This window comes from Calypte anna, chromosome 8 (genome assembly GCF_003957555.1).
Source record: "Calypte anna isolate BGI_N300 chromosome 8, bCalAnn1_v1.p, whole genome shotgun sequence".
NCBI lineage: Eukaryota > Metazoa > Chordata > Aves > Apodiformes > Trochilidae > Calypte > Calypte anna.
In genome coordinates, this window is record NC_044254.1 from 21,496,568 (window position 1) to 21,512,585 (window position 16,018).

At 39.6% G+C, this 16,018-nt stretch overlaps 1 protein-coding gene across 2 annotated transcripts; it reads right to left on the minus strand.

Moving 5' to 3' along the window:
* Window positions 1–8,304: 8,304 nt before the first annotated feature.
* PRDX1 (peroxiredoxin 1) lies at window positions 8,305–15,963 on the minus strand. 2 transcript variants are annotated; one of them, XM_030454851.1, is made up of 6 exons: window positions 15,865–15,963; window positions 12,623–12,739; window positions 11,540–11,693; window positions 11,144–11,266; window positions 10,206–10,336; window positions 8,305–8,682 (listed from the first exon to the last, which is right to left on the minus strand). In XM_030454851.1, the coding sequence occupies exons 2-6, from the start codon at window positions 12,726–12,728 to the stop codon at window positions 8,597–8,599; spliced, it is 600 nt and encodes a 199-aa protein (XP_030310711.1). In that variant the 5' UTR covers window positions 12,729–12,739; window positions 15,865–15,963; the 3' UTR covers window positions 8,305–8,596. The 2 variants fall into 2 exon arrangements, with proteins under 2 accessions (XP_030310711.1, XP_008488995.1); XM_008490773.1 differs by lacking the exon at window positions 15,865–15,963 and having other exon boundaries at window positions 12,623–12,750.
* Window positions 15,964–16,018: the final 55 nt, after the last annotated feature.

Genomic DNA, 16,018 nt, shown 5'->3' on the forward strand with positions numbered 1-16,018 from the left:
GTTAGGAAAACGGAGCCAAGAGCAGCCACCTCCTGGCTGGATAGTTATGCAAGGGAGAGGGACAGTACAAAGGTCACTGCTCAGGTCCCATACATTTCCTCTTCACCCGGGGTCAGCTTCTCAGAACAAGGAGACATCTTCAGGTTAACTGTAAGCTCTTACCCATTGTATAGAGCAGATGACTAAAAGCTTCAGTAAGGTGCTGAATAATGTCTGTGTGAGTCAAGTTTCTACTCATAATAAGGTAATATCCTGGAAAAATCCTCCTGACCTTTTTGTAAGGTAGATAAGGTTTGAATTCAGAATATTTTTCAGTGCCATGCCAGCACACACCCCCCACTGCAGTTTTACTACCCTTGTTACCTGCTGGACTGTCCTTATGGGGGAGATCTTAAATGTGCACACACATAAAAAACATTGCATGAAATGTTGTCACATGCATAGGCAACCACACAGAGACAAATGAGACAAAATGTTGATGTTATTTATAATATTGCTGGATAAAACATCTTGAGACAGAAACATAACCTTTATTTTTTATGTTTTCATGTTAGATTTGTTCATAGGTTACAGTGGCACTGGTAATCAGGAATTAATTTATCTGAAAGCACTTTGAAGGCTCATGAATGAAAGTAACATAATAAATTAGAATAATATTTTGTGCAAGTCATGTTACTTGACTGCAGCGTGATACTGTGAATCACCAAGCACTTTTTACCTTTCCTTGCTATCAGTATGATGATGCAAAAATACTCACTTCACAGAATGAGCCCTTTCTTTATTATACTTTGTGACTCCTCATACGTTTTGGAGATGCAGAAACTAAGGTTGCCCTCACAGTCACTGCTGGATACAATTTTTCATCATCTATATACTAAGGATAATCAAAATTCAGCATGTTTGTTTTCCTATGAACAGAGTAACGGGCATGTGGTCGCTGGATTTGTTCAGTGTATTTGCTGTTACAAAACACTCTTTGTTGCTTTCCATGCTTTGTTCACCACATCTGACTAAGGCAGACACCTGACTTACTCTGTCACAGTGGTATTGTGGGGGCTTTTTTATTTATTTAAGCAAAATTTAATTTGTTTAAATTCTGATCTTTTGTTATAGAATTACTTCTGGTTAAAATGTTTTTTTGGCCTTCCAGAACTTCCCAGGTGAACCACAACAGGGGCTTAAGCTAATAGTTCATATTAGTAACATATACAAAATAACTGATTCTTTTAGAAGGATAAATGCAGAATTAAAATGGATTTATCTTTTTACATTATAATTTAAAATAAAATATTTTTCTATTTTTGGTATTGATTTCTTAACTTCTACTTTGTCTTAGTTAATTTATCAAGCAGCTGCCAAGGCCATTTCATTTCAATTTTTGTAATTTATCTTCACATTGTATTTTGATTAATAAAATATACAAAATTGTAATTCTCAGTACTAAGTATCTTTATTTAAGCAATGCAATTAACTTGTGGAGGGCTAAAGATGTTAAAGTGGAGTTAAAGATGTTTTTAACCTACTGAAAATAGTGAGCTACCGAAGACAAAATCCTAGATCTGTTCTCTCTGTTCTTGCAGTGACAAAAATTCATTATGTGCAGCAAAAAATAACAGATATTTGAGGGATTTTCTCTCAGTAACTTAAGCAATACCTGTAACTGCTAGAATTTTTATTTGTTAAAACACATTAGGGAATGCTGAGTCACAGTAAGGGCAAATCTGTATTCTTTGTGTTTCTGGAAATATATTTATATCAGGAAGAATGGAGTACAAATACTTAGTAACATACCATACATTCCTGCAACAGGAACTTAGGAGTTAATTGGTTCTTACTGGTTTTCTCTTAGCCAGGTGACAGATCCACAGCCAGTTTTTTTCCTTGCTGCTTAGAGTATAATGGTCTTTGTCTTACAAAACTGAAACCTGAGAGGTTTGACTTACCTCTTGGGACAAGACCAGACATGATGCATAATAGATCATTCTTGGATCCTGAGGCATTGTGAAGACATTCTTATTTTCAGCACTTATAAGTGTCAGTCAAGAAATTGAAAATACTTAGATAGATTTACTAGTTCAAGTATCACATTTTACATTTTTAGACAATTTATTTTTTCAGTAAATCCTAATTTTTAAGCATATGTTTAAGTATATGTTTTTCTCAATATAACCAGTAAGGTGAGTATTCAGTAGCTGAGTAGTAAGAAGAAGTTAAAAGTTACTTGAATTTGAATTCCATTTTAGCAATAAGATCTTCAGTATATTTCAAAACAAAAGTCTATTGGAGAAATAAATCTGTAACATTTTCATGCACATAACAATCTATCTTCTCCTACAGTTAAAATTTCTTCTCACACCTAGAGCATTAGAATAACTGAGATTTTAATGAAGACTAAAGATGCAACAGAACATACTGATTAAATGCAAAGCACAATCTAATCTGGTGACAAGGACCCATCTGGATCATTGCTCAGAAAGGGAAAAAGACTTTTTTTCCCCGAACAGTTATATCCGTTACATCTCAGTGGCACAAGGTTAAGCACTAATGTTTGTTTGGGGTATGAAGTAGAGTTTGGCTAACTTAATTCCTGACAGTTGCCTTATTTCCTTCTTCTGTAAAAAGGCTGGCTTGTATCAGTCCTGTTTTCCTCTAAACTATGGAAGACTAAAGATGGTTTGCTGGTGTATCAGACAAAAATAACTAAACTTATGAGAGTAGTGTTCTCTTTGGGTTTTCTTGTTTGGTTAGGTTTTTTTAAGATTTGGTTCTTTGTATATTTTTTTTAGCAGGGCTACATTGCCCTCCTGTGGGTCAGAAGCACAATTTTACTCACTGTATGTACTTTTATTAGTTTGTGACTGAAGTTATCAGTGGTGTAGCTACTATTCAGCAGGGGTTAAATTACTTTAAATGCAAAGTGGTTTGAATTTGACTTTTTTTTTAAAGCGAGTGGAGTTCCCCATTTCAGAAAACATGAAGCAACAGCTACTGATCAGCATCAGTGTGGTTATCAGCACTCTTTGTTCACCCATACTAATAATACATTTTAAAAGTTCACTTTGAATACTGATATGAGGCAACAGTTCCAGAAGTTTCACTTGAAGTCAAAGTGTACTGCAGCAGAGAGCCAGCTGTACTCTGCAACCTTAACCTTCACAAGTTCATCTACCAAAATGGACAAATGTCTTCAGGAGGCTTTTTTTTCTTCTTAGTTTCCTGTCATATATCCTGTGACAGATCATCAATCATGTTTGCTTCAGAAGGCAAATGGAGCACTTCCCTTCCTGGTCTTCAAGAAAGGAACAGAGAACCAAGGAACACAAAAGTGCTTTCCTTTTCTCTCTGTAACTGAAAACCAGATAGATGTTCAAAATACTTATAAAAATAGCCCTTTAGATTAACAAATTTGGTGGTTTGTTTTGTTTGGGTTTTTCTTTTTATATTAACTGAAATATAATAGGAAATACAGTAGAAAACAACAATCACAGAATGAGCAATCAAGATATTTTAATGGATTGTTTAAAATCTCTCCAAAAATATACCACAATCTTCAAAGTATGATTATATATGTATAAAAGTATTTGAAATGTCTTCTTCCTCAAAAAGTAATTTACCTGGCATTCCTTAATATTTTAATACATTTCTCATTTTATTGTTGTTGGTGTTTGCACATAATGCAGTGAGTAAGCAATTATTTTTATTAACTGCATTAAGTTTAAAACACAAAGGAAATTTTGAAAGGGAAGCAAACATGAAGCAAACATGAAGCAAACATGAAGCAAACATGAAGCAAACATGAAGCAAACATGAAGCAAACATGAAGCAAACATGAAGCAAACATGAAGCAAACATGAAGCAAACATGATTTTTATGTCTTTGGAGTTTCTGGAAATCAAACACCTTTACACTAAGTTGCCCTGGATTTTTTTTCCCCAGGTTTTCCCTGGGAAATTTCTGGGTTGAAAAATACCCTATATAATCTTAAATTTATGAAAAATCATTGGGTTTTCTATGAATGCATAAAACCTCTTATTCCTTTTAAAAGAATTAGCTAGATTCAGGTTTTAATTTCATGTTATTTAATTTCATTATTCATGTTATTTAATTTCATGTTCACCTTTTTTCCAGTACTGTTCTGACTAATGTTCCTGAATTATTCACTGCTGCTTCTATCTTTTTTAGCAGTCTCTTATTCCAAGATAAAAACCCTACAGCAATAAAAATTAAAATCACCATATTTTGTGAAAAATTAATTTGATTAAAAACAATTAAAAAGTATTCAATTGATATTGTTTTATTAACTATATATATGCAACCTTAAAGACCTCACATATTCATACAGATATAGTCAAATGGTATCATGCAGAGAAACTGTTTAAATTGAGATACCTGTCCCACAATAAGTAGTGCTTAAGTTTCAGATGAAAGAGCCAAGTTTCACGTTATCATCACTAGGTGTGGTGAGAAGATCTTACCACAGGCACAGTGCTCTGCAGAGACACTGCAGACAATTCCCAGCACGATGGCAACCTGGCCTCCTGCAGCCACAGGAGTGAGTGCAGCACCCATTCACTGTGCACAATCACCCTGTTTTCACAGGGCTTGGCCTGTGAAGCCGTTCTGTAACATCACCCCCCCTTTACTTTAACTAATCTTTACATGACTATTGTTCTGATGTATAATGTTACTAAAGTGTACAGTCACTGGGCTTTTGTAAACATACTTTCCTAACCAAAGTGCATCGTTTTGCAATACCTGGAAGATGCAAACTCCTTGCTTTTGTACTTTGAATTGCATTGATTTCTTGGACAATCCAATAAACAAATCAAAAGCCTGATAAAAAGGCTGGAGCACTTGTTAAGAAAATAGAGCTTTTTAAACTTAACTTTTTAGAATATTTTTCAAGGTCAGTGAGGAGCATGTTTTGTAACAAAGTGCTAGTTCTTTAAGCATTACTAAGCAATTTTTTCCTTTATCTCAAAATAAATACAAATTAAATTGTTAAGTTAAATTCTTAATATTGGAACAACATACTCATAAGGTATGTACAAAATCTAGTAAGAGGTTCTATGTCAAATATTAGGAAAATAATATTCTATGTATTCTATAATAAACATTACAGAATTTAAGTCTGATACACTGTTTTGTATTGCAAAAAACCCTGTAATTCATTTGACTATCCAGAGTAAGATAGTCTGAAGACATTAATGAACACAAGGTTATTTTTATAATAAACACCCAAACTAGAATAAAATGTGCTACCACACATTTAAAAAAAGCAAACACCACATTAAAAGTTCTGTCCTTTCTAAGCAGCATCTGCTGCTTCAGGGAAAATCCCAGTACGCAGTACAGGATGCTGCAGCAGCTATCAGTCTTGTCACCAAAACTGAGAATAGCTGATGGTTTTATGTCACTGGGAAATATGGCACCCACTGACTATGAAAGTGAAACCAGTTCACAACTGTGATAAAAATAAAATACGCATCTTGGTTTAGGGATAAAAAACATTTGTCAATAATAATTTAATTCAATATGACACCAGTCCAAGATGCCACAATACTAGGCATGGGGAGTAAGCCCCAGAACACTTAAAGGAAGTTCCAAGCTGCATCCGAATCAGGATTGAGTTTAACCAAAGAAATAACCCCAAGCCCTTCTTCATTTGAAGAACAGTCATGTTACCCATTTTGTGTTACATTCTTGGAAACACTAAAATGGCAAAAGTTCCCACAAATGCCACACATGGCTGGAGAGCTAAGAAAACAATTATTAACATTAATTCCCACAGTCAATCATTCAGTGTAAACACATAATACAGTTCCTAACCCACAGACAATTTTCTTTCTTGGCTGTTTTACATTTCCACATTGTCATCACTCACCAGAGGCTGTGATGTTTGAACACATGCTGTTAGCAGTGTCTCGGGGTACCAGCTCCAGTGGGTCAGGAGCAGACCAGTTAAACTGTAACGTTTTCTCAGTAACAGATTTTAAAATTAATAGCTACTTCAGTAGCCAAGAGATTGCTTTTCAAAATAGGAAAATAAACTCGTAAACACTACTAATAACTCTTCCTATTGGAGCACTTATAAGGTCGGAGATATTAAAAACGCGTTGCTGGGCAATATTAGGTATCAACAGAGCAGAAGCAAACCCAACCGTGTTAGCAGCGAGGGTGAACATCAACAGCTAATAAAAATCTTCCTGTCAGAATTCCAGTCTCCAGGTGACCAGCAGGCAAAGGAAACGGTGCGTCAAAGGGAACGCGGCACAATAGACGACTTGTTTCAGTAAATTCAGACGTGGGTACTCCCGGGGCACAGCGGCTCCTCCAGCCGCCTCAGGGCTCCTCCCGCCGCCGCCTCAGGACGGGGAACGCCCCGCAGAGGAGAGGGCGGGGTCCCGCCCGCGCCCACGCTCCCAGCCAATCGGCGGCCCCCCCGCGCTCGAGCCGCGTGGCGGCTGTTGGAGAAGCGCGGGCGGCGCCTCCGCTGAGCGGAGGAGGGGGCGGGGGGAAAGGGAGCGAAGGAGGCGCCAGACCCTGTGCTCCCCCTGAGGGCTGGGATGGGAGCGTGGTGACTCCTTTTGGGAGCGAGATGCAAGAGCAGAATGCGATAAAAACCCCACCTTTATCCCCCGACTAAGCCGTCCCTTTTAAATATTGCTGACATTTGAACTGTGAACACAACTTGAACTATTTGAGAGCCGCTCCTATCGCGGGGTGGGGATGAACTTGGTCACTAATGTAAAAGCTGCAAGTCTGCACAGCACGGGGTTATTTGCCACACAATCACGAGTTCGACTCCATGGGGCCCTATAGGAAATAAAGGGCCAGACGAGCCTATTTTGATTCTGAATGGGACCAGAAGTCAGTTTAGTTTCAGAGTGAAGTTCCCCATTCCAGAGAACACTCATACTATGAACTCTGAAGAACTGCTGTAATCAAGCTTGTAACATTTCAAGGCTAAAACCGCTAGATACAGCTAAGGTCTTACATTAGATAAGTCCCAATTTTACCTCTTCTCACTTGACAGGAAAGTAACTTTGATAGACAAAGCTAATTTTTGTGCTCAGGTTAGGAGTCATTCACTTACCTTGAACTATCTATATCATACATAAATGCTCCTGTTATTTCTCAATGCCACCCTACGATGCTAGCCCGATTTGTTATCTTAAGGAAAATAATTTTCATTTTAAATATTAAGCAAAAATGATGTAACAAAGCATCACTTTCACATACCTTCAGAAGATCTGTGTCACTTAAGCAAGACCCAGAGGATTAGCTATTTTAGTATTTGGTAGCACAGCTTCTGCAAAAAGATTTTTTTTTTTTCAGCTGCACATGACAAGCTTCCTACTTAAGGCAATGCAACTTTCACTTCTGACTCATTAGCCCTGGGCCTCACCTTTGTTATTGCTCACTTTCAGCAGGACAGAACCTGCTGAAGGAGCTTAAGTTAGATTAAAGATCTTGGTCTTTAAGAGTTTAATCTTTACAGATACATGAAGGGTACATACAGGCTTCTAACTCACTTGTATTGCTAGGCAATAGCTCCTTCCCCAAATCTTCAGCTCTGAAGTTCAGGATTTTACTACAAGCCACCTCAAACCATGAACCTACCCAGCAGGCACAATTTCAGTGTTACTTCAGGACAGTCATGTGCTTTGAGTTTTACAGTTCACACAATCTTTAAGTTCAAAGATTAAAGAAAAGGCTGAGCACATTTGAGTAGCAGATTTTTATGGTGCCACCCTTTTGATCTTGATCATAAGACTACAAGGTAATAGATAACTGGCATATTCTCACTCCCATTCCATACAGTGACAGACTAGGGGTGACAGGGATGAATATTGTATCTCCAAGGAAGTTTGCTTTCCAGAGAGCCCAGTCTTCCCCATTCCTGTACCATGTTCAAACTCAATGTTAGATTCCCAGAAACTTAGCATTAGCAGTCATAGTTTTTACCAAAAAGGATGCAGAAATTAGTAAACTGACAAAGTGCATACAGATACACCCAGCCTTCCTCAGCTACATTTACACTTTGGCTTGGCACACCCCAGTATGACTTAAATCTCACAGACTAATAGCAAACTTTTGCTACCTAGTAGCTAAATCACAAAGAATACAGAGTACTTTACTAGTGCAACATGAAAACTACTGTTAGCATCTCCATTCTAATGGGGCTGTGAAAGGCATCTAAGGAACTGATACTGTCTATAGACAACTCAGACAGGTTTCAGAAGTGCAGCCTGTATTGCTTTCAGGTCTCCTGATGACTATACATAAGAACAGCAGACAGTATGATCTTTCCACAAGTTTAATAGAGTTACAAAAGGATGCCACCGCTCTATATGCAACACATGGCTAACAACATACACTGCATTGTCACTAAAGTCAACAGCGCTTGATGTACAGATATTGACCATTAAGATTTTCTACGAAGGTAGTGTCAACAGGACAAACTTTCCTTCAAGTAAAAAAGTTACTGTTTATACCTACAGCATGATCCCTTGACTCAGATGCAATGACTTAGTCAAAGTTCAGTAACTGATGCTTTATGTAAGGCATACTAATTTCCACTCAGATTGGAAGTTTATTTTTGCTTGGCGAAATACTCTTTACTTTTCTGAACATCAGGCTTGATTGTGTCACTGCCAGGCTTCCAGCCAGCTGGGCACACTGAAATGACAAGAATATTTAAGTCTTACCAGCTACTCCTGCAGAACATGTTTTACACAATATTAAAGCAAACTAAACAACTCAGAACATGTATACATCTTGCATCATATTAAAGTACATAACTCAGTGTGACATTATTTTACTCATTTCCATATGTTCACTTGATAGTAGCACCCAAGGAAGCAGGTGACTGCCCATGGAGAAGTGAGCCCTTTAACATTCACTCCTTCCCAGTTTCCTTAAAAGATTCATAGAAGTTGGACAGCAAGATAACACCAACTCCAGCAGCCGAGTCAGAAGACTCTACAACTATTAGTGTACCTTTCTCTCCCTGGATCCAGTTGTGTCTGCTCTCCTTAACTTTAATTAACCCTTATCCCATTCTCCAGTTTAACAGGAGGGGGCAAACTGTCTCTAGTTCCTCTATATGGCTATCAAAAGGTCAGCATGATGCAGAGGTTGCACAGGCCTCAAAGTTGCAGTGACTCCTAAGCAGCATTTTTTGGAGTTGTCTTTCCATACAGCCATGCAAGGTTTAATGTGTACTCCACACAAGTCTTGCAACATCAGCATTAGCATTCTCAGCTTCTGAGTGTTGCTGCACATATTCTGGTCTATCCTGGTTGAGGCAACTCTGGAGGCAAAGCTTTTGCCAGCTTCTGACTTTTCCAGGGAATAGTAAACCCCCAAAGGCTTAATTTGCATGACACATGACTGTTTCATCAAATTCATGACATCTCCTCAGCTGACAGAGGTTGGCATACAAGTTCAGAAACAATTACTCTCTTCAGGCTACAGCATAGCCACAACAGCAGCTTGTTTTAATTAAATCTGCTATTAATTTACTAGTTCTAAAGCAAGTTAAAAATAATCATCAGCAACATATCATTATGACAGCTAAAGACTACTAATACCTACATAACAATTTTGAGTTTCAATAACCTGATTCAAACCCATCGTCTGCACTGCCTTGTTTTTAAATCCCACAAAAAAGCTAGCAGCCTCAAGCACCTTATCACTCTTGACCTAAAGCACAGACTCTCATCCATTTTCCCCTCATTACACATGGACAAAGGTCAGCAGGATTCCTAGGAATGTAAATTTTGTCTAACACACTACTTAAACATGGGCTTAGCACAGACGATCTCAATTTACCAAATCTGAGAGCAGAGTCTCAAGTTATGCTTACCCTTGCCAGCAAAGCAATTACACATTTGTTATTTCTATTTCAAGTATTTTCTGTCTCTATTCCAAAGAACTGCTCAACAGGACATCAAGCACCAAATTTAAATGGTGTTTTAATCTTAGCAAGTAATCAATTGAAATTTAACTACAATAGCATAAATATAGCACTATGGAATCCTTCAACATGTAGCTTTACACATCCAGCTGCACTTCAAGAGGCACTACTGATCTGCACACAGACCAATAAATGTACCTTTTGGTAAAACTTGATTTAACCTGCCTAGTTAATACTACTCGCTAGGAAAAAAAAAAGTATTAGAAAGATGAAGAACTCTCACCTTCTCCATGTTTATCTGTAAACTGGAAGGCCTGGACAAGCCTGAGGGTTTCATCAACAGAACGGCCAACAGGCAGATCATTGATTGTTATCTGCCTCAAGATCCCCTTGTCATCAATTATGAAGAGACCCCTAATAAAAAGAAATAAACCCTAATGTTAAAAGCCTTTGAAAAAGACTTATTAGACTGAAGTGAGTTTCAAAAAAATTCAGTGTTCTAGTATGGCAGAAAGTTGCATCACCCAGCATTACTGGTATCTTCCTTAATGCCTTTGGTGTATGCATAGCACAAACATCAGCAGTTGAAAGCTAAACTTTCAGCAGTAACTAGGAGGGACAGAAGGTAAGTCAACACTAATACAGCACAACAACACTTTCTATTTTAGATACTAGTGGAAAAATAAGTTTGAAGAGAAACCCAAGGAAAAATGTTAATTGGAGAGAAATTATTACAAAGAAAACCAACAGTTCCCAACAACCCAGCCCATCAATGGCTCAACGTGTTAGTCCTCCCAAGTCATGTGAAGAGTTAAAAGTGAAGCTCTCTCAGCAACTTTAGCTCAGTCAGCTACAAGCTAAGGTTTGGGTTTTAATAAACTAATCACCAGACTAAATACCTGTAATCACTTTCATTACTATGTAGGTCTTGCATAACCAATGTCTGCAGAAATTCACCTGCATGAGACTCCTGCACTGTGCATATGGGTATTCAAAGGGAAGCAGCAGGCACCTACCTAGCTTATCAAAATCACAAAAGGTCTAAACACTAAGAGAAACTAAGTAGCATCTGCCCTTGTAGAAGTGTTTGATAGCTTGAAGCACTTTACATCTATAATAGCTAAGAGACTCAGCTTGCTGCAGGTATTCAAGTGTGTTCATCTGACATGCTCAATATATTGCAGTGGGAGACTTGTTCAAGTTTACCTTCTTGCGTATTACCTGTATGCAATACCCTCATCCTCTTTAAGTACTCCATATTCTCTGGCAATGGCATGCTTTGTGTCAGAAATCAGTGGGATTTTCATAGTACCCAAACCACCCTGTTTCTTAGGAGTGTTGACCCTGAAAGAAAGAAATGTAAATGTTAAGAATATGGGAAGTAGATAAGTTACAACAGAAGCTGACCCGTTCAGCAGTATCATTCCCATCTGCCACGAGGCAATAGAAGAACTGAACATGGTGCTCAGTTGTTTAGAAGCACCTGGCATGACCAGCACTTTTCAAGTGCTCTTATTTGTTAATTCAATAAGCAAGTTTGAGTACACTCAGGATTCAGTTCATGCGAGAAGTGAAACTTGGCAGAACATTTAATTAGGTTAGAAGGGTGATTCTTACCAGGCAAGGTGACAGAAGTGAGAGTCAACAGAAGCTCCAATTACTTCACAGTTAATTTTCTTGAATTCATCAGCTCTGTCACTGTATGCAATAATTTCAGTTGGACAGACAAAAGTGAAGTCCAGGGGGTAGAAGAAGAATACAACATATTTTCCTAGAAGAGCAGTACAACCAGTTAGTCTTTCCTTCAGAAGACTTGTCCTAGCCAATATCAACTATCCAAACACACAGAGGAGAAAGGGCTTGATTCAACATAAGCTTTAAAGATTAAATGGCAAACTACAGATACCTCTATTTCAAGTCTCATATTGGTGGCACGCCCACAAAGCACCCAGGGAATTTACACTTCCAACACTCTTTCAAGGCCATTCTACAGCTGCTAACACAGAAGCTTACCCAACCAACATTTAGAAAACCAGACAGTCAAATCTGACAGAATACATATTTCTTGGGTCTACTCCCAAAGACTGCAGAAAAGCCACAGGACTGAAAGGCTGCAAGGAGACATTAGAGTGTGTGACTAGTCTATGCCCATCTCAACATCCTCGTGCAGTCTGAGGTCCACAGCTTCCAGTTAGCAATGTCTTTCTGAAAATACCCACATTAGTACATAAATACTTCAGGCTCTCCCTTTGACTTCAGTAAGCTTTTTTTGCAAGGCAAACAATTTGCCAACACTCTAGAGAAAGAAACTTCATTGGTTAGAGGATAGAATCTACTTTCCATTGACAGAAAACCTACAAAAATATTTTGCTGTTCTTTGCAGTACTTTGGAGACATTACAGTCGCATAGTTTGAGAGTCAGGATAAATAAACCTGATTCAGGATTAGAGGATTTTTATGATCAGCAGCAATTACCATACCTGGAACATTCAGCTATGCTGCTTACTGATTACTGCTTCCCAAGAACACTGACTACCACTCAGTCACTGCAAAAGTTGTTTATTTCATTCTACTGCCAAGTGGTCACCATTACTTCAAAATCAAATTTACTTCAAAATCACAAGATTTATACTTAGATGCTCTACACTCCTGCATATGGGCAGATTATATGTATGTAATTAGATAAGCACATAAACTTACCTTTATAGTCCGAGAGTTTGATGTCTTTAAATTGTCCATCAGGCATTACAGCTGTGGCAGTAAAGTCAGGGGCTGGTTTTCCAATGAAAGCCTTTCCTGAAGACATCTTGATTTAATCTAGGCAAGAGTTAATAATAACAATACATCTTAGATAATAGTACATTTGCACCTGGAAATAAGCATTTATTCAAACAATCTTATCACTTTAGATTGACAACTGAAGACAGTTTATCAGCACTTGATCTTGCAACACATGTTAAACAGTGAAATTAGTTTTAGCTACATCACTTGGATAGTCCAGTCAAAATGCACTTTTTTCCTGAAGCAACACAGTAAGATGCAGTTCAATAATCACAGCCTAGATATCCAGACCAAACCACTACCTCAATTACAGGCACTTCAAGATCTAGGGCTCATTGATCTTCCAATATCTCCAGTAATGGCTTTCTTTGACTACCAATAGCTTGCCACACTCTGGGAAAGGGATAACCTTCTAGAGTTCTAGCAGTAGTCAGTAAGTCTTCCAGTTCCACTCAGCAAGTTAAGTTAGAAAGTCTGGGTTTTAAAACTTCACATAAGACCTTTGTTCAAGCTTACAAAGAATGTAAGAACTCAAAACTTTATTTCTATTGATTCCAGAAGAATGTTGTTAATCTCCAGAAAACAGTGCTCTGCTTTACCACACTTTAGCTCTTCAAACAATTAAGCTTTGTTTTATTTGCAACTAGAAAGCCTCATGGTATACATGGGAACTGGATCCTGTATCAGCAATTAAAACTTCAAAGTCTTCAAGCTATACACCCAAGTAATTTCCTTCCCAAGCCTATCAAAAAAGAGTAAGAGGGTACACAAGGACACAAGAACTTTACTTCTGGCTGTCTGCCCTGAAAGGCCAGTCATTTGCAATACACCCTCATAGTATTTTTGCTCAGTCTGGGAATGCAGTATATCACTTTAGAATTCTTGTTATTTCCAGAGCTCAGTTTCCAAACAGTTGACTTTATGAATCTTGTTTCCTCAACTCAATCTTTTTAAACATGATTTCACTTTAAGTCATGCTAAACACTGCAACAAGCACTATCTGCCTTGGAGATGAAAGCCTCTGAAGTCAGCATCGATGTCATGTTGCTGAGGAAAGCTGAGATTCAAGGATTCTTCCAAGTTCTGCCTGCAAGGCGCAAAGGCTATTTAAAAAAAAATAGTTTGAGAGCACCTCATTTCCTCGCTCCTTCACTTTCCCAGACACTTTTCTCCCAGTGAACCAGCCCCAAAATCAAGCATTTAGCCTTCAATCCAAGTAAGTTTTACCTTTGAAAGTTTCTGTTGCATACCCTGCCAGTTACATAGACAGTAGTCTCCATTTTTTAAAGTTCCAACATATTTGGTGTTTTTTACCACCTTTTGCTACAAAGATCTTTATCTCCATGTTCATCCCAGGATTAATTCTTTATCTGCATAGACTGGGATTGAGACTTATGAATGAAGATGGGCAGAATTTAAGAGTATTCATAAAATTGTATTGAAAGAATCTAGCAGGAAGACATCAATAATACCTCTGTCACACACCACACATAGATGCAGGTGCAACTCATACTACAGTTCTGTAAGAGGGATGAGGGAACAGCCACTGCACAATATTTGAGATGCCTCCAGTGGGTTTTATCTTGTAACAGCTGTATGTCTGGAGTGCATGAACCTACATTTTGTGCCTGAATTAAATTCTTTTCCATTACTCAAGCCCAAGGTCATCCTTTTGCTGAGTGCTATGCTGCTCCTATGCTTATTCCAACAGCAATCCCCTGGAGTATGTTCATAGAATCATAGAATCATAGAATCCTTGGGGTTGGAAGGGACCTCGAAAGATCATCTAGTCCAACCCCCCCTGCCAGAGCAGGGCCACCTAGAGCACTTCGCATAGGAACGTGTCCAGGCGGGTTTTGAATGTCTCCAGTGAAGGAGACTCCACGACCCCCCTGGGCAGCCTGTTCCATGTTGTTAAAGTAATGTTAAATAAAAGTTGCGAGAATCTCTTTAATACCTCCTTCCACCCCCTTCTAAACCAAAACTTATTACCCCCTTTTTAGGCAACATGGAAATCTTCAATATTTGCAGGAGAATTCAGAAGCCTTGTACTGCAAGAAAACCATCTGCTTTCCTCAGAGCAACCCGACAGCATGACTGCTTTCCAAGCAGGGTTAGCATGTGTTCTCACGTGTTCTGCTGGGATATTCAGCCACAGCATTTCCCAACACACAGGGGAACACCTCAGCTCGCTGTGATATTTCCTCTCATTCTAAAGGAAAGAGAGGGACGCTGCCTCTCAAGCACACTTAAACCAGGTCAGAGTGTCTTCCAGTTGCTTACAGCCGCACACAGCTGCAATTACCGTCAAACTGCAATTATAACACGCCAGGCCTGCGCTCTTAGCAATTCATACCTTTAGGACACCTGGAAGAAAAGTCAAAGGCCAATTCAAAACACATCACCCGCCTTCCACTTTAGTTACCCCTCAGACCGTCACAAAAATGTGGTTAAGCTACCGAGCCGCGGTCAGAAAAGAGAGATATTGCCACAGCTCTCCTCGGTTCGAGTGCACCGCAGACAGATACACTCAGACCACAAAACTCTTTTAGCAACTGGAAAGAAAAAAAAAAAGCTACAAAGCGCGATCAAAGCACTCGCCTGCACAGCGACACTGCTCTGCGACAGAAACACCTGCTCACTGCGTACCCCCACCAAGGTGAACCCAAGGCTTTTTTTGTGTATTTTTAAGGCCTTCGAAGCGGGATGCCGACCCGCAGGCTCCAGCGCAGCAGGACGGGAAGGAGGGGGCGAGGCCGCTCCGCTCCCCCCGAGATCACCCTGCGGCTCCGCCCCATGAGCACGGCGGAGAGAGCTGATAAAGGCGGCACGTAGGAAAGCGTTATCTATCCCCTCCCCCGCTTCAAGAAAAAAGAAGTGTGGGGGGGGGCACACTAAAAAAAGGAAGAAAGCGGCAGCCCCAGCCGAGCGCTCCTAAGAGGGCGGATTGCAGAGAGCGAAGAGCTCGCCCCGCACGCTCCGCGCAAGACCCCATCCGCGCCAAGGGGGAGGGGAAAACAAAACAAGCACCACCACCACCATTAAGAAAAAAATAACAAAAAATATATAAAAAAATAAAATAAAAGCATAAAACCGCACCGTGCAAAACCCCAAACGAGCACACATAACCCCCCCACGGCAAACGCGCTCCCCGCACTCACACAAAGAGCCGCCGAGGTCACACCACGCCGCAGCAGGAAGCCCGAATGCCGCAGCCCCCCCGCACCGCCCGCTTTATACCCGCCCCGCTCTCGCGAGGAGACGGCGCCGAGGGGTGGGGGTGAGGGTGGGGGTGGGGGTGGGGGGCGGCCGCCT